The 26054-nt window shown below is 45.8% G+C and overlaps 1 protein-coding gene across 3 annotated transcripts in view; it reads left to right on the top strand.

The window, feature by feature from the left end:
- Positions 1–26054, top strand: part of SUDS3 (suppressor of defective silencing 3 homolog (S. cerevisiae)) — a 38019-nt gene that overhangs the window by 684 nt on the left and 11281 nt on the right. For all 3 annotated transcript variants that reach the window (XM_010828524.1, XM_010828526.1, XM_010828525.1), the window contains exons 2-10: positions 2018–2087; positions 4568–4623; positions 6006–6077; positions 9279–9298; positions 10746–10902; positions 17978–18073; positions 19025–19086; positions 19235–19256; positions 20426–20531. In XM_010828524.1, coding sequence (XP_010826826.1) covers positions 2018–2087; positions 4568–4623; positions 6006–6077; positions 9279–9298; positions 10746–10902; positions 17978–18073; positions 19025–19086; positions 19235–19256; positions 20426–20531 — 661 coding nt within the window. The remainder of the gene's footprint in view (positions 1–2017; positions 2088–4567; positions 4624–6005; positions 6078–9278; positions 9299–10745; positions 10903–17977; positions 18074–19024; positions 19087–19234; positions 19257–20425; positions 20532–26054) is intronic.

Here is a 26054-nt window from a genome sequence, read left to right as displayed (position 1 = left end):
GCTTAAGTCAGCCCCGCTCACAGGTTGGTTAAAAGAAGGAGTCCTGAGATCGGCCACATCGAATTAGATCTAAATTTGGCTTAGTGAACCCAGCTTAATGATATCAGGCAATTTACTTAAGCTTCTGAGTCTCAGTTTCTTTAACAGCAGTGGGGCTTGCAGTAGTACCTGCTTCCTAGCGTAGGTGCCAGGATTAAATGAGCTTCAGGCCTAAAGCAGATCTTCCCTAGTGGCTCAGTTGTAAAGAATACGCCTGCCAATACAGGAGGAGACACGGGTTCGATCCCTGGGTGGGGATGATCCCCTGGAGAAGGAAATGGCAACCTGCTCCATTTTGCTTGCCTGGGAAATCCCATGGACAGAGGAGCCTGGTGGACTACAGTCCATGGGGTCGCAAAAAGAGCCAGCGAGGATTTAGCAACTGAGCACATACACTGGCTTAAAGCATGTGAACTGGTCCTTGATAAAAATACTCAGTGTTTACCATTGGGGAAACACGCTCAGGGAACAGGAGGTAGGGATTTGCTTAATGATACTCAGGTGTTATTTTTTCAGTTCCACAGTCTATATTATCATTACTGAAGTTTGGCAAGTGTGAGGAACACTTTTTGAGGAACTGAGGAAGGAGCTGGCCGCAGGAGGAGAAGGGTGAAGTTTTCAAAGGACAAGAGAGAAGAAAGAGATAAAGAGAAACATTTGGGTGTACTGGTCTGGCTCAAAATAGCGCGGTGGAGCAAAAGCTAGAGCAGCTGTCTGGAATCAGGAGTATGTTTTATTAATCATCTCACTGTGAGTGGCAGACAGGTGACCACTCAGGGTAGGCTCCTTCACTGAAGGAGGGAGGAAAGGGGGGATGGAGGATTGGATCTGCTGCTGCTGCTAAGTCGCTTCAGTAGTGTCCGACTCTGTGCGACCCCATAGACGGCGGCCCCCCAGGCTCCCCCGCCCCTGGGATTCTCCAGGCAAGAACACAGGAGTGGGTTGCCGTTTCCTTCTCCAGTGCATGAAAGTGAAAAGTGAAAGTAAAGTCGCTCAGTCGTGTCTGCAGCAGGCTTTAAAAAGGCAGCTGTGTGTGCAGATACAAAGTTGAAGGAACTTGCTACAATTCTGGTTGAACTACCTTTGAAGGCAAGGCTTAACCAGAGAATTTGAAGGTAAATCCCTTGTATTGCTTCTAATGCCCACAAGGGGGAGCAGTGAAGCAAAAGTTGATTTTCGTTTCCCCCTCAAATAGGACTGTTGAAATTAGGTAGACACTCCAGCCGTTTGCTTACTCTAAAAACAGTGTTTAAAGTATTTTGAAACAGTTTCTGTTTAATCTTCTTGTCCCCTTCCTTCTCCCTTTGAAAATATTTCTGTAGTTAGAGTTCCTTTAGTTGGTTTGGATTCTCCTTTTGTATATGTGCTTGCTCAGTTCTGTCTGATTCTTTACAGCCCCATGGACTGTAGTCCACCAGGCTCCTCTGTCCATGGGATTTCCCAGGTAACAATACTGGAGTGGATTCTCCAGGGGATCTTCCTGACCCAGGGATCGAACCTCTGTCTCTTGAGTCTCCTGCATTGGCAGGCAGATTCTTTACCACTGCGCCCCCTGGAATATATGATGTAAAATCTCGTAGGGATTCAAATTGGGCATATACCCAAAGAGGATGCGTGTATTAGGTTGTATGGAGTAGGAGCAAAGCTTGCTGCTTGTAGTTTTCCAGTCTTACACCCACATCTCCTTTTCCTGAACTGCCAGTGTTTTGTTTCTGCCAAAGTTACAGCCTTGACTGTGACCAATTGTGTCTGATGCACCCTGTTCTCTGGCTGCAGTTCAGATAAAGGCAGGCTCTTTTTATAAATCTGTCTGTATACAAGTTGGAAATGGCGCTTTCTTGTTTCTTTGATGGCTTCACGCAGGTCTGCATTGAGTAGAAATTCATTTTTCAGAAGTCTGTCAAGTGTCACTGTATCAAGTGATACAAACTCTGTGAATTATGATTTTAACAAACCCTTATTCCCTAATTTTGCTCAGACACTGAGGATGCTAGTGAAACTGACCTGGCAAAGCATGATGAAGAAGACTATGTAGAAATGAAGGAACAGTGAGTATGATTATTTTACGTTTCTTCTTTGGAATACAGAATTGACAAGGGCATCTTTAATGGTGGCCTGGCCTGGTGTGTATGGTTTTCACATAGTGCTTCCAAAGACCATGCATGTGGGTGCAATTTCCCCCCTTTAAATTTGTCACATTTAACCAGTCTTCCTGTGATAAGAATCTTTTGAGGGTTAGGCTAGAAAGAACCTGGAGTAAACTTTCCCAGAGGAAGAAGACCATGGAGGAGGTGGGGGGGACCCATTGGTCCCTCCCCCCAACCCCTTTTCTAAGTGAAAGCGTTGCTTGGAGAGGGGAAATGATGTTTCGCAGCCCCTTGGTTCTCAGGTGGGTGTGACTGCACTGAGCACTGACCAAGGCAGGGCTGCGTGTAGATGCCAGGAGAGCTCAGGAGACCAGGCTTGGAGAGCAAGGCCAGGCCCCTGACTCCTGCTCCAGTTCACTCTGCGCCCACACCTAAGCCTCAGTGGAACCACACCTCAGAGCAACTGAAAGCACTCCCTCTTATCCAACACTCAAGAGAGCATAACACAGATCTGATAAATATTTGTGGAATGTATTTTGAGAATCTAGCCTTGGCTTTTCAAATTCTTTGAAGTGAAGTGAAAGTTTCTCAGTCGTGTCTTTTTGACTCTTTGTGACCCTGTAGACTAAACAGTCCGTGGAATTCTCCAGGCCAGAATGCTGGAGTGGGTAGCTTTTCCCTTCTTCTCCAGGGGAATCTTCCCAACCCACGGATCGAACCCAGGTCTCCTGCATTGCAGGCAGATTCTTCAGCAGCTGAGTCACCAGGGAAGCCCAAGAATACTGGAGTGTATAGGCTATCCCTTCTCCAGGGGATCTTCCCGACCCAGGAATCGAACTGAAATCTCCTAAACTGCAGGCAGATTCTTTACTAACTGAGCTATCAGGGAAGCCCTCAAATTCTTTACCTTTAAACTAGACGATCCACATTCTTTTCCTTATGGAATGTTTTCATATGCAAATGTTTTGTGACCATCCTCTGCTTTCTGTTAACCTTTTCAAGCTTTGGAATATAAAGGGGAAACTCAGCTAAATCTGTACAGGGCCGAATGGAGGACTGCTTTAATAATCGATGTGATTTTTCTCACAACTTTAGCCGTGAAACTGTGCTGCTGGTTTTTTTTTTTTTCTTTTACTTGCCCTCTCTCCAGACTTCTTACTGATTTACCTGGACCCATTTGAGATGTATTTTTCCATACCTGTTTTCTTCCCTAATCTGAATTTTCTTATTGTTTACCTCTTAAATCTATTAATATTCTCTTTTAAAGACACACTAAGGATTCAAAGGCATCATCTGTCACACTCTGTGGTGGACAATTTAAAACACTGAGTTCCAAATACTGGCTTTTTGTGTGCAGTTTACCTATCTCTTCTCTCTTCTATACTTGGCATGTTTAAGTGAACATACCCCCTAATATTTGATGATGGTGAAAGTAATTTTAATTAAATTTAAAGCACTGAAAGTACATCAGAGTTCTCCCTAAAAGAATCTGGGCTTCCGTGTAATTCTCAGATTCTTATTCTTCCTCAGCCTATAGACAGATGGATTGTATTTGCATCTCTTACTTGAGCAATCATCCTAAGGCTATCCTTCCTGTTACCTGTTGGACGGTGTTCTTTTGGGTTGCAAGTCTTTTTCGTCCTCGTGAAATTGAGTGTGTTTTTCAGGTAGAAGCAAAAATATGGCTGAAATGTAATTTATGTGTGGCATTCACAGTTTGAACAGATTGACCAGGGTGCACAGTTGCCTATGATCCATTCAGTGCGAGGGGGCAAAGGTAACATGCCAAGTTCTTTTGCTTCATGTATGCTGTGTTCTTACCCTTCTGGGGCTGCAAATAAATCCTGCATTTTTACTTTTGTCACTGAATTGCTGTTATTTCTCAGATCACAAAAAGAGTAGTGTTTTTAAAAACGACATGAGGGTTTATTAACTTAGTGCTTACACAGCTGTGCTATCTATACAGAAAAATGTGGTTGGAGGCATAATCTTACTCCTTTCAGTTTATAATCTAATTTCAGAGTTGATATAAGAGCCGTGTTTAATGCTTTTTATGTTTTTGTGTGTATGTTACCCTTCTGAATCTTGAAGAAAATGGCGTTACACTTTTAATTTTTCTTTATATTCTTGCCTAACACATTATTATTGCCATTTATTTATTAAAATTTGTGTGTCTTCATATTTGTGGATTTTAGGTTGATTCTCTAAAGAGAACACAGGAGTACCGGCCTTTCAAGAACACAGAAGCCTTATCTCTTTCTGATCCCTTTAGCTATGGGCATATTTTAAAGCACCAGGCTTTCATTTTCTCTCTCACTAAAGGACATTAATGACATTCCCATAAAAACCCAGGCAGTTTCTGTGTGCAGATTATTGTGGACTTGGGTATTGGTTGTTTTTATCTCTGAGTGTGGCTTTTTTTTTTTTTTTCTTTTAAACAGGATGTATCAGGATAAACTGGCTTCTCTCAAGAGACAGTTGCAACAACTGCAGGAAGGTTGGTGTGGGATTTCATCCTTTTCTAAACATCCTTCCTAATATTACACACCTTTGAAATCTGTGTATTTCACTTCTCAGCGGGCATGATTTAAAATTTGGTTTGATTGATCTTAGCTGTCATTAAAGTGGCCGTTTTCAGACTCTTGAAATCTCACTGAAAGCCTTCTGCAGAGCAAGAACTGAATACCACCATGCCAAAAGCTGGTTGATTTTAGGAGAGATGCTTTTACCAAGAATAAATATAATTGTGCTGTTCTTTCTAAACTAGATGCTAATGAGTTGTGGGTCATCCCCTGTTTGCTCTCTTTGTTTCGTTAATGACGGGTGGGCTGTGCCTTCTTGAAGGCTTTTTGCTGCTAGGGGCAGTTCAGCACCTGGTGAAGAGCACAGGCTCTCAAGTCCTGTCATGAGTTTGAATCCCACCTTCGCTACTTTCTAGAAATTTGACCTTGGGCACATCACTGTCTCCTCCTTAATTTATCTTCTGTTCTGTGAAATGAAGAAAATGGAGGCAAGTGAGATTGTGTGAGGAGCAACCAGCACGTCTGGGTACCCTGTGACAGCTCAGGGCCGGTGGTTGCAAACCTTGATTTCCCCTGCAGAGTGAAACATACTCCTGTGACTTGCAATCGTGTATCTCTGTTTTAGTTTTCCTTCCAGTGGGAAAGGAGGTGTTCCCAAAGAAAGAAATATGGCCCCCTCTAGCAGGTCTGTAAGGTGTGCTTGGCAGGGTTGAGTGAGGAATTGTGAAAAAGGTGCCATTAATGTATCCCACCGAAGCAGTCGTCAGAAAGCAACTTCCCACATGAATTGGGACCCTCATCATTAGCTGCTTCAGGGAAGAGCCACTTGATCAAGCTCTGCTGGAGTGTCACTAGCCATGTGTGGCTGCCTACATTTGACTAGATCAAATTAATAATTCGGCTCTTTGCTGCTACTAGCCCCGTGTTCAACTGCCGTATGTGACTAGTGGCCCCATGTTCAACTGCCCCATGTGACTAGTGGTCCCATATGGCCTGTTTGCGCCGATGCACAGCAAGTTCTACTGGACGACCTTGACCTAGACCTTACTGTGGGGGAAGGAGCTTCTTCAGCAGAGGGAGGCCCATGGGCCAAAGTTGCAACATCGAATGATGAGGGTCCCTGGTGGGTGGCTGCTCCTTTCTTTGACTCCTCACTTGCTTGAGAGTCTTAAAACCACGGCTGCTGTGCGCCTTGGCTGGGAACCGAGATGGTTCTGTTCGTGGGTGCCTATTCACAGTGTGTGTTTTCCTCTAATGTTATTTAAAACATTTACTGCCGGTGCTAGAAAATAATTTTAGGAACCAGTGTGTAGAGCAGTTTTATCTTCACAGTAACTATTTTATGAATCTCCATCAGGTACATTACAAGAATATCAGAAGAGGATGAAGAAATTAGATCAGCAGTACAAAGAGAGGATACGAAATGCAGGTGAGGCTCTCTTAACTGGAAGTAAACCCAGTTAATCCAGATTTTCAGCAATTTGGATGTACTGTGGCCAGAAGAGCCATTCTTCAGAATGTGTTTGAGATATCCCATTGTGGGGCGAGTTTTGGGAAACTCCAAAGCTGCACTTACGTAGAACCGTTCTTCTTTGCCAGTGAGTGGCCTGTGGTCAAGGTTGTTTTCCGAGGTGCCTTGAGGTCAGGCTCCCTCCGTGATGCCCCCAGAGTAGTTGTGCACAGTTTTTCATACATCTGTGTAGTTGGCTCAGCAGATGACACAGGAGCTGACGTGGAAAAGGGTTGTTGGCCACTTCACTCCATTTTTAAGTTTGCTTCTTCTGGTCTTTTCTTCCAAGAAGATAGGGTGCCCTCATGTCATTCCCCTCAAGTATGGTATCAGAAGCATTTAGAGGGAGAGATTGTGTGCCTTTGTTTTGGTCTGTTGTGCATAGGAACTGTATTCCTTCAACACACGTGTTGAGCCTATGCTGCATCCCTGCTCTTTGAGGACATACAGCCGTGAAATGCCTTGTCCTTGACTTTAGGAAACTCACCGTTTCTTTGGTAGAAGATCTTCAAAAACATATCCAGGTTAAGGAACATTGTGACTCAGAGTCACACAAAAAGTAAGATGTGATCAATGTTGAAATAGTGTGTAAACACAGTGCTTATTGGAAATCTTCTATAAGTTGTGAATCTTGAAGCTCCTTGGCCAGCATTTTCTGGGCCAGTACAGTGCTTGTTCCTGCAGAGGTGAAACTCGCGCCTGGTTCCAAAAGGAGGTCTGGACCCCGCTCCTCGAGTTGCTGTTCTCTTGCTGTCTGAGCCATTGACTTTCCAGCTTTCTATGGATGGAGGCCTTCTTTCCTTCAGTGAGCAGGTGTCCATGTCCACCAAGGCACAGCACAGGAGCTGCGGGGCGTGGGGGATGCAGGAAGAGTGGGGGACAGAGCCTCCGTGGTGACCCGGCTCCACTCCCACTCCACTGGCACCCCTCGTTCTGAATTCCTGAGGCGTCTCCTCAGGTGACCCAGCTCCACTCCCACTCCACTGGCACCCCCTCATTCTAAATTCCTGAGGCATGGGGGATGCAGGAAGAGTGGGGGACAGAGCCTTCGTGGTGACCCGGCTCCGCTCCCACTCCACTGGCACCCCCTCGTTCTAAATTCCTGAGGTGTCTCCTCAGGGCATTTTTCCTGGAGTCCCCTTTTAGCAGGGAAAGGAGGTGGCATGTCAGAGGCCGAGGTCCCAGGTTGAGGGCTTCCTCCCAGCACTTAAGGGCCTAAACCTCTAAGTGGCTGTTTACCCTTGGAGCCTCCGTTTCCCCATCTGGAGAGAGGAATACTAACGTCTCATGGAATTGGTTTGAGATGCAAGGAGGGAAAGAAAATTGATGTGAGTCTCTTCTCTTAAGTGAGGACTCGAGGCTGAGTGTTGATTTGTTTCTCCCTTTTTTTTTAGGTTACTAGTTTAAATTTTTTAATTTATTTATATTTTTATCTCTTTTTTTTTTGGCTGCACTGGGTCTTGTTGCTTTGCTCGGGCTTTCTGTAGTTGCTGTGAGTCGGAGCTCCTCTTCATTGTGGTGCTCGGGCTCCTCACTGTGGTGGCTTCTCTCGTAGTTCAGCTCAGGCTCTGAGGTGCACGGGCTGCAGGAGTTGCAGCACTCAGGCTCACTGGTTGTGGTGCACGGGCCTAGTTGCTCCATGGCATGTGGAATCTTCCTGGACCAGGGACTGAACCCGTGTCGCCTGCCTTGGCAGGCATGTTGTTATTCACTGCCATCAAGGAAGTTTTACTTAATTGTACTCTAAATCTTCTGTGTTCTTTCATAAGCACCCCCCACCCCCACACCCGTCCCCAGGTAAAAATGTGGAAGAGCTCCTGAATCAGTTGCATCTTGAGCTCTAAAAAGCACATTTCCTGCAACACTAATCCACCTGTTTTTGTTGTGTGTGGTGTCTGGCTGCTTTGAAACATCCACCACCAGCTCTGAGTGCTCATTGTCACTTGACTTGTTGGTGCAGGTGTGATGTCTCAGAATGGCGCAGACCTCACACGTCTGGCCCGTTCACACGGTGCGAGTGCAGCAGTCATAGGAGTGAGTATGTGGGGCTGGGGGCACTCAGACTTGTGTGCGCCATGCTTCCCAGTGCCGCCGGGATGGCAGCTTCTAAGGGTTAGAAAATTGCGACGGCTTGTCTGTTTCCTCAGTTAATTTTCTCATTCAGCAATTGTTGGCTGACGTTGGAGTCTTCATCTCAAGTTACTGAAGCTGTCAGTTTTGTATGACTGTGCATATGTGCTCCTCTGTGAGTGGATGAATCGGTGGGACTGATTAGGGTTGCACAGGAGACCCTGTCAAATGGTATCCGCATCCCTTGGAGTTGTTACTCCCCCAACAATCTTTGTGGACCATTTGCAGCAGCTCTGCTGTCACCCAGAGAAGATCAGAAGCCATGGACTTATTTTGTTCCAGGTGCTGGGTTTGTAGGGGCCTTGTAGTCTAGGGGTGGGGGAGCTGCTGGATTAACAGGCACTACTCTCCTGGCACACAGTGGGTGCTAAATAGCCGGTGATCCTATGAGTAGATGCTCTGAGAGGGGCTTGGTGGGTGACGGCCTCAGAAAAGTCCTTGCTGAGGAGGCTGCAGTAGATCTAAAATTTGCAGTTGTGGTCAGAGCCTGGAGGGTGTTGTGGGTGGAGGCCTGGGTGTGACCAGAGGCTGGGTGGCCTGTGACCATAGCCCCAGGAGGCCTGGGGCCTCTGCCCTCTGTCTGCTCGGGGAATGTTCTTCCTCACCACAGAGAGCCCTGTGCACGAGGCTTTAAAAACATCCACATTGCCTCTGCTTCTGGACTAACTGAGTTGTTTCTTCTGTCCCTTAAGACTGTTGAGGGTGTGTGCTCAGTGGAAGAAGGGCTAACTTTACTTTTATTTTGCTGGGGTAGCTTGGTTCCTGCTGCCCCCTTTTGCCCTTGGGCAGAGCTGCCAGAGCGGATTCTGTTCAGGGCCAGATTTTAACTAGTCCTGCCTCTTCATGTAGCCACACTTTATTGATGGAAACATTTGCTCTGTGTAACGGTGCTCTCAGAAGGCAATTACTGCTTCTAAATGAATCCTAACGTCACTGTCTAGAAAGGTGGCACAGCTTCACGAATCTAATTGCATGTTTTCTCTCTTTCAGAGCTCTTCCTCCAGCTGGAAGTAAGTACCACAGGTCTTCTGGGCTTGCAGGATCTTTGTCAGGGTGGGATCTTGCTTTCCCAACCCAGTGGGCCTTTCCTTCATCACCACATAGACATAGGGAATCCCCGCTGGAAGCCTCGATTAGGGTTCTGTTTGACTAAAGGACGTTTGGTCTCAGCTCAGAAATTCTGTTTGTTGGTTGGGCAGCCTGTGCTTATCCCAGGGGTTTGACAGATGGATACTCACCCCTCACTGCTTTCTTGTTGACTCTCATCTCACATTATAGCCGTTTGGGGGTACATGGTAAAAAACTCACTTGCCAATGCAGAAGACATATAAGAGATGCAGATTTGATCCCTGGGTCAGGAAGATCCCCTGGAGGAGGGCATGGCAACCCACTCTAGTATTCTTGCCTGGAGAATCCCATGGACAGAGAAGCCTGGTGGGCTGTGGTCCATGGGGTAGTAAAGAGTCGGACATGGCTGAAGCAAATTAGCACACATGCACGCACTGAATTATAATGGCCTCATAGTTGGTTATATTGGTCCTCAAAGCAGCCAGGTCTCTGAATCAGCTCAGGTTCATCCCTTGAAACTCTTAATGGGAGGGAAAGACTGATTAAGATCTTTGACTCAGCAGATGTCTGAGTGCTGGTTCCGTGTGAGGTGCAGAGCTACAGGCAGTGATGAGGGCCAAATCTTGGGTGATGTGCTTGCTCCTAAGGGGCCAGTGTGTGTGTGGCGAAGCAGGAGGGTGGGTGGGTGGTCATGGTTTCTCAGAGCTACGTTATTGGAGACTGAAGTCAGCACACATAGTCACAGCCCAGAGGGTCACATGACCCACAGCCATACCCACCAGGAGTCCCCTTGTTCTTCACCTCAGGCAGTGATGAGATTTGGAAAATGGATGCTTATGCATTTTTTTTTACTTAGTATAATTTCACTGTTTGAGTGTCTCTCGGGGTTCAGTCACCTAATAAGTGATCTTGTCCTCTTGTTGGTCTTTATCTTACTGTTAGATCTAACCTCACTGTAAGCATCAAAAAATAGGGTAACTCAGGCTGTCTTGGTATCTTATAACTCATCTTGAATATAGGTATTTTATTTGGAATATACTATTTTCCTTCGAAGTTGTGTCTTCAGAAGGGTTTGTTTATTGTTTTTGAGAATCTTATATTTTGTTTTCACATACAAGCCACAAAGTGTAAGATGTGGAAGAGAGGAAATACCTGATTACAAGTGAGGGATTCACATAAAAATGAGAAGTTGTGTAGTTCAGTTTCATGCATGCATTGGAAACCTTGCTCCCAGACACCTTGTTAGTGCTCGCTGGTGTGTGACTGCTGCTGTCTCTCTTATTTCTAGAAAAGGTATTTTCTTGGTGCTTGCACACAGAACAAGGCTTTGTGTTCAGACCCTGGCTCCCAGGGTTATATAGCTACAATCTATGTTTCTCTTTTGCTCAGACTGAACAAGTGGAAAGAAATTACATCAAAGAAAAGAAGGCGGCAGTGAAAGAATTTGAAGACAAGAAAGTTGAGTTGAAAGAGAACTTAATTGCTGAGCTAGAGGAAAAGAAGAAAATGATTGAAAATGAAAAGCTAACGATGGAACTGACTGGAGGTACGAAAGCACCACAGAACAGGATCCAGGGAAATTTGAGGGGGTCTTTGAGGGAGGGAGGCACTCCAGTGCTGACTCCTGTCAGTTCCTTATCATCAGAGCAGTGAGCTGAAAGAGGGGTGGAGGGGCAGTCTTTGACATGACAGGTCAGAGTTAGAGCTCTGTTGTATTGGCTGTGTGACTTTAGTCAAGCCACTTAACCTCTCTGAGCCTGTTTTCCCCTCTGTAAAATGAGCCTGATCATACCTTATCCCACAAAACTGATTAGAAATATGAGTGCCTAGTACAAGGCCCTGTACATAACGTGTTGGGTAAGTTAAATGGTAGACCTTTAACAGTGACTGCAGCATCAGGCTTCTGCTTTATTTAACAAAATTTGTGGGTCCGCTGTCATTCCAGTCTTGCTTATCTTCACGAATTACTTGGCCAAGTTCCTCTGTGCTGGTGGAAATCCCTCTCTTTGGTTTTTTTTTTGGGTGGGCGGGGGTGGGGGTGGGAGTGGGTCTACCTTCGTTATGGAAAAAGCATTGTCTTAACTTTGACCTGACTGTGAGAACGGAGGCTTTGGCTATATCACCTGTGCTGTCAGATCCCTTTGCCCCCAGTGTTACTGTGAACATTTCAGCAGGGGTAGCTAAACTGAGCTGTTCTCCTGTGAAGCTAGTAAAGTTACGTTAAACTTGGAGCCAGTTGCTCCCTGGCCTTCTAGGATTCAGTCATCTGCATATGGGAACTCGGCAGGTTTGAGGGAGAAGCAATATGGGCTGCTTTTTCTGTTGCCATATGTAGACCAGTGACTCTGAGAAGGATACAGGATGGGAATTGGCTTGAACTAGCTGTTTTGGAACTTGGCAAAATTTCCATCAGCAAATACTGAAGGCACGTCAGTGGTGAGTTTGTCACTTGGATATATAAATGGCATGCCTTCTGCACACCCCCAGATTTACTCTTATAATCATCTTCAGAAGGTCCTGGGGCTCTGGCATGTCTCATTTTTGTCGAGTGCTCTAGAAAGACCTTGTTTTATGGAAGTCCTCGGGGCTGACTTTGAAGCTAAAAGTAACAGTTTAGAGCTCTGTTTCCCCTTTGGTATTTCTGGTGCTGTTAGCCAACACGGCCCTCCCCCTGACATGGACTTCTAGCGCCAGTCCCCACGACACACCAATGATATTGTGGTTGTGTCTAAAGTAGGGGTCTGGCTCTTGAAAAATCTCTGTTCTGATACCTTCCTCATTGAAAGACTTGGCAAAAGGAATGAATTCCTTGAAGACCACTGACTGCAACTCAGAAATATGTCTTGGTGAGAATGGATGCTATATACAACAGCATCTTCAGAACGGCACTGTCTTGTTCTTGTTGAGGCGCTTTTTTGATTAAACTGAGAGCACATTGGTGCCTTGTCCGGTCCCAGTCTGTGTGGCTGTGTTCTGACCTGCACACCCTCTTCTCCAACGTGGCTCTGGCGGCATTGATGCCTCATCGATCCCTGCTAGAGCCACCAGATGCTCAGATCCTTCATTAGGCTGGTGGGAAACATTGTCAGTTTACAGCCGCTCCCTTTCCATCTGTGGGGAAGGCTGTCAGCCCCTCACCTGTGATTTGGCATCCTAAATATTGACAAGCAATAGTCATTGTTGAGCCAGGCTGTTTTACAGCCGGAATTTTAACAGGGACAGGAGGCATCCTCGGTGACTTAAGAGGCCGAGCCTGCCAGGGTAGAAAAGACAAATAAATGCAGGGAAATCATTTGTGACGCAGTAAAATCGACTACAGGAGTGCTTACAGCCTGCCATGGGCATTAAAGGTGCCGATGTCCTTCCGCGAGCCGTGTGGTACCCTTGGCATGGAAAGCACGGCCGAGGTAATGATGGACCGTCTGAAGAGAAGGCAGCGGAGCTAGAAGGGTGACGAACGCTTCCACAGATGGTGCTGCGATGGTGTCGGCTCAAAGGCCCGCTGCCTCCCTCTTGCTGAGTGACTGATTTCACCTCTGGATTGATGCCCAGCATCAGTGCTGCTTAGCTCTGCCCAGAAAAGATGCTTCTTAAAATTTCCTTTTCTGGTTCAACATGAAGATCTCTTGAAAAACAAAATGGAGTGTGGCTCCGATGAGAAACTCAAACCAAATAACCCGTTGGAAAACGGGTGTTCCTGGTGAAGTGCTCTATCTGAGCAGGACTTCAGCCTTTACAGCCCTCCGTGGGAAATGGTGGGACATTTTCTAGGGTGTGAACCACTGGTGGAGACCTTGGGACAGCTGGGTTGTTCAGGCAGGAAGGCGTACTGTCGTAAAGAAACTGGGATGTGAGCAGCGATTCCCTCACCTTGAGTATGGATGTGAGTCACCTGTGGTCTTGATAAAATGCAGATTCTGATTCAGGGGTTCTGGGGTGGAGCCAGTGATCTGCATTTCTGACCACCTCTTCAGGGCCTATGATGCTATTGGTCAGACCACACTTGGAGGAGTGAGATTATAGATTGAATCACCTAAGTGTGAGTTTTCTCTGCAATTGAGACCAAAGTTATAAGTAACTGCGATAATTAATGAGACCTTCATGAGCTTGAAAACATGTGGGTGCTTTATCTTTCTTCGTTTGTGTGTCCCCTTCCTACCTTAGGCCAGCCATCTTTTCTCCTGCCTGCTGACAGCCCACTAACCACCACTTCTTTAAGTGTGTGCCTCACCTGGGGCGTCTTCCAACCAACCTGCAGGCCCCTGTGGAAGCTGTTCATGACCTCAGTAAAGCCTGTGAGGTTCCTTAGAAGATACTGGATTCATGGCAAGAGCCATGAGTGATGATGACATCAAATAGGAGCTCTGAGTACTTACCTCGAGCTAGGTGTTATATGAAAACATGAGAGCTGCCGCTGAAGGCTGACAGGAGTGGATGAACCCCAGTCTGCCTTGAACTTGCTTCTGTGGTGGGGGTTCTGTTGTTTGGCAGGGAGCTGATAGAACCCGCTGTGGAGGTCTGATGTGGAGATGGTGCGATGTGCCCCTGGGGGGCTGGCACACAGAGCAGGCACTGAGGGCCAGTGAAACTGGAACCTCATTCAGCCCCTGCAACTCCTTCAACTTGACTTAGCAGGGCAGGCACGTGGGAATGGAGCCCTCTGCTCCAAGCGTCCCAGTGAGATGATTCTCCGACTCAGGCATGTTCTGTTAACCACCACGTGATGCTGACTCCAGAAACCCTCTGAACTCCTGTGGCACTGGGTGTGCCACAGAATGGCTGCCTGGAAGGCCTGTGTCCTCAAGGAGCCCGTGTTCTCATAGTTACAAGACTGATGTGGTTCCGTGCCTTCCTCAGTGTGAGGTGGTTCCGACAGAGGAGTATCCTAAATAAATGCAGGTAAAGATGTGTCAGGGTGGTTTCTAGTGGCAAAGAAACTTTACAAGACACGTGTGGTTGTAGTGATGCAGGAGGGGGTTCACACAACACAAATCAGATGCCAGTGAGCCGGGACCCTTGGAAGTCAGAAGAGGCTCCAAACAAACGGCATGGGAGAGAGGATGGAAGAGGGAACCTGGATTTGGGGTGGGGCGGGCTCGTCCCCTAGACTTTCTTTTCTGATGCTGCCATTGTGGAGTCCAAGCGTTGTGGGGGCTTGATCGGTTCACCCTTGAAATTCAACCTCTGCATTGTGGGCTGCTGGCCTAATGGAGATCAGTCCCTTCATTCCTACCAGTTTGACTACGGAAGACATGACCTTGATTTTCATCCCTCTCGCCCGTCTCTTACAGGCACCCATTTGTAGTCACAATGCAGCCTTGGTTTGTGACGTTGCCAGTAGAAAGGGGTGCCTGGGGTTTGCCTTGGGCCTTCAGTCCAGCCTTTGGTTTGGGGGTAACTGCCCATCTGCCACAGTGTTGACCCTGCTGTGGCTTTTCAGTCGGAGATGACGCTGTTTCCTGCTCGAGTGACTTCTCCAGGGTGGCCACACTCTTGAAGTCTGAGTTTCAGTCCCAGAAGTTTGTCTTTTGTCAGAGCACTTGGGACCCCTGGTTAAACCCAGGAGACTGATGTAAACCCAGCCTGTTGATTCTGGTGAGAAATACAATTTCCAGATCAGCTCAGACCCAGGTGGTCAGCACTTCTCATCTTTCTATGAAAAATCGTCTGTGGAAGCCAACCATGCAAACCTTGCTGGGACTGGAGCAAAGCGAGTTAAGTAAACAGTCTTACTGTGTCATTTGGGACTGTGACGCTTACACACGTTGCCCTTCCCCTTGAGTTACATCCTCCACCTGGACCCTGGGCCAGGACAACTTCCTGCTCACTCACTCTCCTAGACAGTGGTGGGGACATGCGAATTAATTTTAGAGATTTCCTTAGAGCACCTTCCTTGTGGGTCTTTTGGGTAAATTGATTAGGCTAATGCCATGACTAGGCCAGTGAAATAGATTGATTTTTACCATTGCAGAGGAGAATTCTATTATGTTTTCTTATCTGTGAGTGATTGGGTGCAGTTATTTTTTTCTGAGTTTTTTGGCTTTGAATGGACCAGCTTATTCCCAGATCATCTCATATCTCCCTCTCCTTGTTTGTTTCCATCATGTATCTCCTACCCCTGGAGGGCAGGGCACACTTGGCTGGAGTCTTGGTGCCTTATCTCTGGTGTTCTTTCATCTTCCAGATTAGGTCTAAATGTTGCAAAGCCTCACGGTTGACAGCAGTTGCCTTCAAGTTTGTAACTTCTATTGCAGCTGTTTGTGCCATGACTTGTCAGAAAGATCTCTGTTATGGTTTTTTCCTGGCCGAGAGCTTGATGATAAAAACTGGCATTGACTGAACTCTAGTTACGCCAGGCACCATGTTGAGGGCTTTATACCTGTCATCATGTAATCTTCACAGCACCCTGTGAGGCAAGTGTTACCGGTATGTACATTTTATAGATGAGGAAAGTTGAGATGCAAGAGCATGTACTCAGCCTGCCTCACACGTCACACACTACCACGGGGATTCCCACCCACCCAACCAGTAAGAAACTGGGGAGGGTGGCATCTCAGCACAGGATAGGGAGACAGCCTCTCACTCTCCCCCGTTATATCCTCTCAGGCCTTGTGCGTTGCTGTGGTAGACAGGCCACGTCGAATTCTGTCAGGCTATCCTGTCAGCTGTCCATGTAGGTAACAGTCACAAATGAACTGGCCCTCAGTATCAGGCTTGACTTCATCTAGTTCTGTGGGAAATCCTGTGCAGCCAGCCCCTGCTGTGTGCCGGAAGTGTGCTCGGCCTTGGGGTGGAGTTGGTGTGTCTGCTGGGGGAGCGACCAGGAGCTTGGTGGAAGGGCTCGTACAGATGCTCTGGTTGCTGGGAAGAAGGCGGGACTTCTCAGAAGCCATAACAGCAGGGGGAGTGTTGAGCTGGCGCTCAGAGGTTGTCATGTGTAGGAGTTTCCTGGCAGAAAAGAGGAGGCTGGGCAAGGGACAGCACGCAGAGGCTGAAGACATAAACAGTAAGGTGCCTGTGGGTGACAGAAGAGTTGAAAAGCTCGCAAGAGACTCTGTGTGCAGGGAGGAGAAGGGACGGAGACCAGAAGGGAGAAGTGAAGTGAAGTTGCTCAGTCATGTCCGACTCTTTGTGACCCCGTGGACTGTAGCCTACCAGGCTCCTCAGTTCATGGAATTTTTCAGGCAAGAGTACTAGAGTCGGTTGCCATTTCCTGCTCCAGGGAATCTTCCCCACCCAGGGATCGAACCCCGGTCTCTTGCACTGCAGGCAGATGTTTTACCATCTGAGCCACCAGGGAAGCCGGCATGGCCTTTATTCTGTAGCCAAAGCAAGGCATTGATGTGTTTCCTGAGAAGAGTGATGTGATGAAAGATCTGATTTGTGTCTGAGGAAGAGCCCGTTGACAGAGGCGAGGGTATGACGAGAGGATGGAGTTGAGAGGTAGTGAAAAGGCAGCATGCATGAGTGCTAAGTTGCTTTAGTCGTGTCCGACTCTGCGACCCCATGGACTTTAGCCCGCCAGGCTCCTCTGTCCATGGGATTCTCCAGGTGAGAATAGTGGAGTGGATTGCCATACCCTCCTCCAGGGGATCTTCCCAACCTAGGGATCGAACCCACATCTCTGAAGTCTCCTGCATTGGCAGGTAGATTCTTTACCACTAGTGCCCCCTGGGAAGCCCAGTGAAAAGGCAGAACTGCCATTATCTGAGGGATCTGATGTGTAGGTGAAGAAAGTCACAGATGACAGTTGGCTCTGACTGGGGAGGGTGGGTGGTGGAGGAGATGGTCTCGGGGGTGAATCACAGGGAAGAAGTGGTTCACTCAGAACCTGAAGAAGAATGTGTGGCGGTGTAGGGTGCTATGCGACAGGGTGGGTGGAGCTGGAGCGAGAACTGACAAGACCTCAGAGTTCACCTGCATCTAAGGAGCAGGCCAGTAAAACGGAGCCCAAGGATGGAAACCAGGAGAGAAGGAGGGACCTCGAGGAGAGGTTGTGTATGAGGGGAGGTGGCCATGGTGACAGCCAGTCGAGAGAAGTCAAGGAGGAGGAAACTAGACTTTTACCAGGAGCCTTCAGGGTATCAGTCTGGATAGTTGAGTAGTTAAAAAAGGTTGTAAAATAAAATAATAAGAGTTCAGACTTGTAAATCTCATGTAAAAATGTTGAGACTGAGGCTAGAGGCCTCTCAAGAGTCTATTACACCACTGGGCTTTGGTTTACTCACTGTCTGTGGGAAGGGCGGGAATTAGCTGAGACAACCCAGAAGTTCCTTCCAATCCTAAGTGCCTACTGCTCTGTGGCTTTTTGATTTGAAAGAGGAGGAAGAGGAAAAACGCCTGGTTTCCAGGGAGTTGGAGCGAAGCCGCAACAGCTGCAGTGGGAAGTTGCAGGGGGGCTGCCGTTTCTGAGCAGGGTGTGCGCTTGGGTCAGCCTTCCATGTCTCTTGAGCACAGGCCTCTCGGAAGTCATCCGGCATCTGACTCAGGTCACGCATGGATTGGACGTCCTCCATGAAACAACTCTGATGGGGTGGCTCTGGGGCTGATAGTCCTACTGTGGATTCTTGCAGACTTCAGGTGGCAGTTGGATAGCTTTACCCGTTTCATTCTTGCCACAGATTCCATGGAAGTGAAACCCATCATGACCAGAAAGTTGCGGAGGCGACCGAATGATCCTGTCCCCATCCCAGACAAGAGGAGGAAACCTGCTCCTGATATCCACTCGAATCAAGCCTTCATCACGCCTTTTCCTTTAGACCACAGAATCCTTTGCTTTTCCTTTTGATAGACTGAACATGGCCATTGTGCTACAGGAATTGTCATATTAGGTTGGAAAGCACATATATTTGTCCATGAGATAGAGGGTGGCCATTTTATGATTGGAGTCCTCAGTCATTTCTGCTTTGAGTGGGAGGAAGTTGCAGAGAGCAGTCATTTGGAAAGGGACTCTGGGCTCCTCTTACACTCACTTGGAGATTGGGGACAGCTGAAAATTTCATGTGCCCTTGATTTTTCTACTTAGCAAATGAGAACAGTAACTGCCTCTTGTACTTCAGTCAGCTATATCCCCCAAACCGTGGATTGCAAACTGCTGTTCAATTGAAACAAAAAAGAGTTTAGTTAGACGTCAAGAAACCTCTCTCATCATAAGAATGGGAAGGGGATACGTGGCGGGGGGAGGGGGGCGTTGTTTATCTTCTCGAGGAGATAATAAATAGCCATTTGTACAGAATGGTTTTCTTATTTATCTGCCAGGAAGACAGGGCATGACTTCAGGTCCCTTCATCTTCCCAGCCGAGAATTGAAGCTGCTAGGCAAGATTATGTATGTGTGTGGAAGTCTCAGATCTTCGGGACAAAAGCACTTCACAAGTGGCAGGTGAAGTTTTTTCGTGTCCTGGGCTCTCACTGTTACTCTAGTTACCTGTGGAGTCTCATTTCACCTTCTTAACCATCGACATTTGTTAGATGGGGGATTGTGGATTCTTGTACATACCTGACTCCACCACATTGAGTAGGAGGATCAGAAAGTTCCAAGAGGCAAACTGTAGGAACATAGTGGAACTTCCTCTCACTTGGTAGATTCTCAAAGGCTGACACCATTTTATTGAATTCTGTTTGCTTGGAAATTGTCATTTTTAGACACGTTCCTTTAACTCTCAACACCCCAGCTGAACTATTTGTTAACAGATGAGCAGATCATGGAGGATCTGAGAACGTTAAATAAGGTACGGTGTGATTTTTTTTTTAATTTATTTGAAAGCTCGGGCTTTATTTTGTTCACATGTTGCTTGTGAAATCACTGTGATACCTTTGACACCTTAAGTTGCACCTGAAATGATTTTCTCTAAGATTTTTTTGTTGTTCTTCCTACAGCTGAAGTCACCCAAGAGACCAGGTAAGTGCACGATGTTACAGGCATTTGTGCAGCGTTTTTGTATTTTTGGAAAAGCACGTGAATGCCTGACAAGGAGTTGTCATGGTTTTCAAAAATAAAACATTCATCATTTACCTAAGAGCAGTCATCATGATAACCAAAGGGGACCTTTAAGCTCATCCTCCCCTGATTTTTATTTTTAACCTTGCTATGTTAAAGGTACCTTTGTCTTTTTCTTAGGATTTATTGTAAAAAAGATATATGATCTTTTCCTATCCTTTGTAGGCATTAGGCATAAGATGTCAGCACAGATCCATTTCTGAAAATGAAATCAGAGAGTGCTTCAGTGGTAGTCGCTTGGTAGAGTTCAGCACGAGGCATCTTATCCGGTGGCTTTTCACAGGCTGGTTCTCCTAAGGGCCTTTCGGGCTACTCCCAGTCCCAACTTACAGAAGAGACAGGCCCAGTGTCTAGGGTGCTTCATTCAGAGCAGCACTTAAGGGCCTTTGCTAGGCTGCAAAATAGAACTCTGGACTGGCAAGGCATTTTTTTTTGTTTGTTTTTAAACATGGCGATTGCTTACACATCCCTCTATGAGGCGAGTCTTGCTAAAGGAAACAAGATTCTTCCCACTCTAAATAATTCCCTCCTGAAAGCCACCATGGTCTGGAGAGAAGTCCTGAGTGTCTGAAGGCCTGGTGGGGCAGGTTTGTGAGTAAGTGTGTGAATTTAGATGATTTGAACCCATTTTAGTTATCAGCGCTATTAGCTTGATTCGATACATACCCCAATAACCTGCTCTATCTCTTAATAAATATTTCTAGGCATGATTTAATTTTTATAAATTTAAAGATATTTTTCTAGTTCTTGCCCATTGGAGCTTCTGATTGTCAGTGGTGTTTTAGTCCTACTCTCAGTCACCTTGGGCACATCCTTAGCCTGCCTGAGCCTCAGGTTTCAGTTTCTCTTCCGTGGGGAGGTTAATCTTTGCCTTGCCTGCTCACAGAGTTGCTTTGAAGATGTGATGTACAAGAATTTTGTTGAATTTCCATTTATTACAGTGGTAAGAACTTGAGATCATGAGGATCCTTACCCCCTTTTAAATAGCATTTCACTTAAAGCATGTTAGTGGATAGACTCGCATGCTTGTGACACGCGTAGTCATGGGAATATCTCTTTGGTTCCTCCAGCATCCCCATCCTCTCCCGAACACTTGCCCACCACCCCTGCAGAGTCTCCAGCGCAGAGATTTGAAGCTCGGATAGAAGACGGCAAACTGTACTACGATAAAAGATGGTAAGTTCTATGTGAACATAGGTTATTCATTAGTATCTCAAAAGAACCGTTTGGAAAGAGGGCCAGGGCTGTCTCTAGTTATTACTTCAGAGCATGGCTGCTGCTTAACTAACGGTGGAGGGACATTAAGAAGTGTGTCAAGAGTCTTGGATTGATGCTGCTTGTTAGATCTCTGAAGGCAGTGTTCCCCAAAACATGTTCTTCTGATCATGCTGCTGCCACCATACTAGATCCTGCAGGCTTACATCTTTTGTGGTGCCCCTGTAGACTGGGGTCAGGGTTTATGTGCCCCTCTGCCTCCCCTTAACTGTGGCCTCTGTGTGCTGAAATTAATAGGGGTTCTGTGGAAGAAAAGATTCTGTGGTCAGGTGAGTGTGGGCAGTGGCTGTGTTAACTAAGATCAGTGGGTTTCATCATTGTAGCACTCTGGGTCTTCTGATACGCTAATGTACACTGTGAATTTATGAGATGTTACTCAGTACTGTTTATCTGACCAAGGTACCCTTTTACACGGTACCGTTTACACAGGCCGTCCTGGTGGCTCAGTGGTAAAGAATCTGCCTGCCAGTGCAGGAGATGTGGGTTCAATCCCTGGGTTGGGAAGATACCCTGGAGGAGGAAATGGTGACCCATTCTAGTATTCTTGCCTGGGAAGTCCTATGGACAGAGGAGCCTGGTGGGGTCGCAAAGAGTAGGACATGAGTGAGTGACTGAGCATGCGTGCACCCTTTTACACACCACATCCTGCAGCACAAGTGTTCCAGGGAAAGTGCCTGGGAGAGGTGTAGCCTAAAACATTACGAGTTTAGATTGAAGATGGTTTGAAACCTTCAGGCCACCATTGAGGTCATTGGGAAGGAAATAGCAAAACAATATGAAAAACCTTATTCATGCATTTGCTCTTTTTGTAAAGGTTTCCTACTGTTTGCTCTGTGACTGGGCATCTGCTAGGTGTCAAGTCACCTAGACCCTGCCACCTTTTCTTTAAATTCTCAATTCCTCCTTTTATTCATTGCCCACGTGTAGGCATACTGTTGCTCAGGGTAAGTCATGGTGGACACGTTTTCATGCTGCCTTTCTACTTGTTTGTATGGAGAATGTTTCTCTGGGTTATTGTAGGGTCTCTGTAATTGCCATTTATAATGGTTATATAATGTTTTGAGTTTCAGTATTTAAACCAAAATTCAAAAATTAGTTATGATTATTTTGAATGTTTTGAGGTTTCTTAAAAAAAAAAAAAAAGCCCAACATTAAATGTCTGAAGTTGGTAAAAATGCCCAGAGACCTAGTGGAGCCTGAAGTAAATCAGTTCACCCTTGAGGTTACAGTGAGTTAATAACCCAGTAGAGGATGAAGGCTGGATCTGTCTGTGAGCCTGATCTTGGTGACTTCTGCCCCTGTCATTTGATTCTTCGGTGTCCTTCTAAAAGGCCAGTTGTCTTGTTTTCTAGGGTTGCTTGTTAGAACACAGCACCACTAGATGGCAGGCCCCGACAACTCAACACATCAAGGGGCAAAATAAGATGAAAAATGTTTCTAATAATGAAAACCAAATAACCTTTAAAGATCAAGCCCACACATAAGAACCATCTTCAAAGATGATGAGATTTATCACTAACATCTTTACGAATCTGTGAGTCTTAAAGCCCTGTGATATTTCAGATGATGTTCATTTTGTCATTGTGTCGCTTTCTGTCTTCCTTCTCCTAAGGCTTAGTCCTCAGATTTACGAGATATGAAAAGGCAGTAAAATAAAATTCTGTTTTTCTAAAGAAAGAATCCACAGTGACGGGGGTTTCACAGTGTAGACCGTGGTCAGGTGGGATGTGTCCAATCACCTAAGCATTTGGAAGGAATTTCACTGTCTTTCTCCCAGTGGCAGCAGAGATCTTTCAAGTGTCTGGAAGCATCTGATAATTTCAGTGACTTTCAGGTTGCTTACTCTGTTGTTAAGTATGATGACTGTTGTTTTCTGCATTCTTTGTGTTCCTCTTCTGTGGCCTTGCCAGTCAGAGTTCACATCACATCTGCTGAGAGAGGGCCCCTCCCTTTCCGCTGGATCTGGAAAGTGTGTTTGCCAGAATCCTGGCTGGTACACTCCCAGTGCAGGACTGGCCTCTCACATCTGACCAGGCTCCTGATGTTTGGCTCTGTGTCCTTGTCAGTTTGGAGGCTCTCATTCTTCCTTCTTTCTCAGTAGTCCTAGCCTGTGGCCGAGAGGTCATCTGAATTGCTTTCTGCTCTTGCCGGTGGCATGAAGTATTTTTATGAAACAGTATTTCTGGCAAAACACATTTCATTGAGTTTTATTTTTTTTATTTTTATTTTTTTAAAACACATTTCATTGAGTTTTAAATGACCTCAGCACAATGAGTGTGATTTGGGCTGCCCATCTTGGCTTGAATGCTTATTTATCAGGCTACGTTTCACTTGGGAAGATGAGCATCTGCCCTTGCCTCTGGGTACACTGCTTTTAAGATATTTTATGTCCTGCTGGAGGTTTTCCTCACATTTTGATTTGTACTAATGACCCTCCTTAGAAAGCACTGTGAAAGTAGCTGAGATTTTAAGGTGACTCACTGATGCTGCCTGTGCCGGTGGACTGTATTTTCTCCCCTCACTTTAAATCTGGGGCTGCTAAAGTGAATCCAGTGAAATCAACCACTTGCACAGGTGGATTTAACCCTCCGGCCTGGCTGTTATTAATAACTGAAAGCAGTGACTCTTTTTTCATTTTTAATTGGAGGATAATTGCTTTACAGTGTTGTGTTGATTTCTGCTGTACAGCACCTTGAATCAGCTATAAGTGTACGTATATCCCCTCCCTCTTGAGCCTCCCACCCACCCCCACCTCCCCAGCAGTGCCTCTTTACAGCTGCACTCCTGTGGTTGTAACATGGCGTTCGTTTTTTGGGGGAAATAAAACATTAATATCAGGATTCCCAGGAGGATACAAAATTAAATTAATTCTACCCCTTCTCTGCCCCACTTTTTGACCCACCTTCTAAAGAAATTGCTTTCTTCAATAATAGTAGTTGTGGTTCTAGTTCATTGGGTTTAATAGTAGAGGCAAAACTTTAAGGGCTTAATTGTAGAAATTCCCCCAGGTCAGAATTTCCATTAGTAATAGAGTCAATTTGATGTTTGGGGCTTCTTCTCTGAGGCTATTTAAAATATTTTTTCAGCGGAGATGAGTTGTAGCTTATCAAACAAGTTAATTGGTTTAAAAAAAAAAGGATACATTTTTACTAATTTAACTCAATTTTTGTTGCTTTTTTTTAAAAACATTTTTTGAACATATTTTGAATTTTCTGCTATTTTTAAAATTAGTATTTAGAATTAGCAAGTAAATTTGTGTGGTAAGGTTGCTATATACTTTATGGTTTCTTCTTGGAAACTTATCCCTCCTATCACCCACTATGTATGAGCACTTTAATTTCTGAGGACTTGTTTTTTCCCAGAGAATTTGGGTAATTAGTAGATTTGATATCCAGGGATAATGGTTCCCCAAGACCACTTTGTGACGGGAGAGAACCCCCCAGAGGTCCCAGAGCCTCTGCTTCAGAAGGACTTGGGAGTCAGCTCGTTGGGCAAACAGTGCTGGCCAGCTCTTCTGTGGAGCACACAGTGGGCACAAGAGCATGTGAGCAGTGGTGGGCATTCAAGCCACCAAGGTTCAGTGACCCCAGAGCAGGCAGCTTTGAGAGGTGGCCGGTTATGTTAGTCCTAGACCGCTTCCCAGGCTTACCAGACCAGATTGCATTTACTCCTGATATCTACTTTAAAGCCAGGCTGGTGTGTTGGCATTTGAATGCTGAGTGTATCGGAAGGAAGATACAGTGCATCCCAGGACAGCTGTTCTGACTATCTCCCAGAATTGCCTTTAACAGATATTAAGACATAATTTATAACATTAAGTTTTCTTCTTACCATTTTTTGGTTATTTTGGTATTTTCCAGTATTGTGGCTTATAAGAAAGTACAGTATACTTTTTAATACAAGTAATGGGGCTTCCCTGGTGGTTCAGACAGTGAAGAGTCTGCCTGCAATGCAAGAGACCCAGGTTTGATACCTGGGTCGGGAAGATCCCCTGGAGAAGGAAATGGCAATCCACTCTAGTATTCTTGCCTGGAGAATTCCGTGGACAGAGGAGCCTGGTGGCCTACAGTCCATGGGGTTGCAAAGAGTCAGATATGACTCAGTGACTAATGCTTTCACACTTTTGTACCTATTTATTCGGAAAAGAAGAAAACCACGCAATGAAAGAAATATCATTCTTTTCTGAGGTTTTTATTTTATATTTTGGTGAAATTTTTATATATTTAATAGACATTTTAATATATAAGCTTACCTGTTTTTTTTCTGTGTATATGATACACACATAACACATATTATGTTGTGTTATGTGCCCAGGGACATAATGGATGTAGCCTTTTTCTTGGCTTAGCAGTATATTGAGCACATTTCACACTAGTTATGTACTTCTATACCACACCCACCCATGACCTTTCTTTATTAAAGTACTTAGAAAGTAGTATCAGGGTGACTTGAGGCTAGTTGCATGTTGTTTTGTGTTTTTTATCTCTTTAATAACTCATAATCCCCATAGAGTAGCTGTGAATAGTCTCCGGTTCTGCTTTTATTCTAACCATTACTCACAACTTTACCATTTACGTGGGATGGTTGGCTTAGATGTGGGAGGGAAACTCAAGTTTGAGTTTTGCCGTGAACCAGTTCACCCTTTGCTTATGTGCTGTGATATTAACATATTTAGAGTTCTGGAGGTCCCCTGACCCAGTTTACCAACTAATCCCTGGCCAAAGGCAACTTTAAAGCTGAGTCTCAACCAGTGTTGCTGTTCTAAATGACTCTATGATTCTATTTCTTTTCATAGTGTTCTCAGGAAATAAATTGACTCGTAAGCTTGAGTTTTCAGCTCTAAGTAGCATGTTAAAGAATGCTTCAGTTCAGTTCAGTGGCTCAGTCATGTCCGACTCTTTGCAACCCCATGAATCACAGCACGCCAGGCCTCCATGTCCATCACCAACTCCCAGAGTTCACTTAGACTCATGTCCATCGAGTCAGTGATGCCATCCAGCCATCTCATCCTCTGTCGTCCCCTTCTCCTCCTGCCCCCAATCCCTCCCAGCATCACAGTCTTTTCCAATGAGTCAACCCTTCGCATGAGGTGGCCAAAGTACTGGAGTTTCAGCTTTAGCATCATTCCTTCCAAAGAAATCCCAGGGCTGATCTCCTTCAGAATGGACTGGTTGGATCTCCTTGCGGTCCAAGGGACTCTCAAGAGTCTTCTCCAACACCACAGTTCAAAAGCATCAATTCTTCGGCACTCAGCTTTCTTCACAGTCCAACTCTCACATCCATACATGACCACTGGGAAAACCATAGCCTTGACTAGATGGACCTTTGTTGGCAAAGTAATGTCTCTGCTTTTCAATATGCTATCTAGCTTGGTCATAACTTTTCTTCCAAGGAGTAAGCATCTTTTAATTTCATGGCTGCCTG

The sequence above is a fragment of the Bison bison genome, unplaced genomic scaffold (genome assembly GCF_000754665.1).
Source record: "Bison bison bison isolate TAMUID 2011002044 unplaced genomic scaffold, Bison_UMD1.0 scf7180017864495, whole genome shotgun sequence".
Lineage (NCBI taxonomy): Eukaryota > Metazoa > Chordata > Mammalia > Artiodactyla > Bovidae > Bison > Bison bison.
Note: the sequence above shows the minus strand (reverse complement) of the source record. Positions and strands in the feature narration are given on the sequence as shown.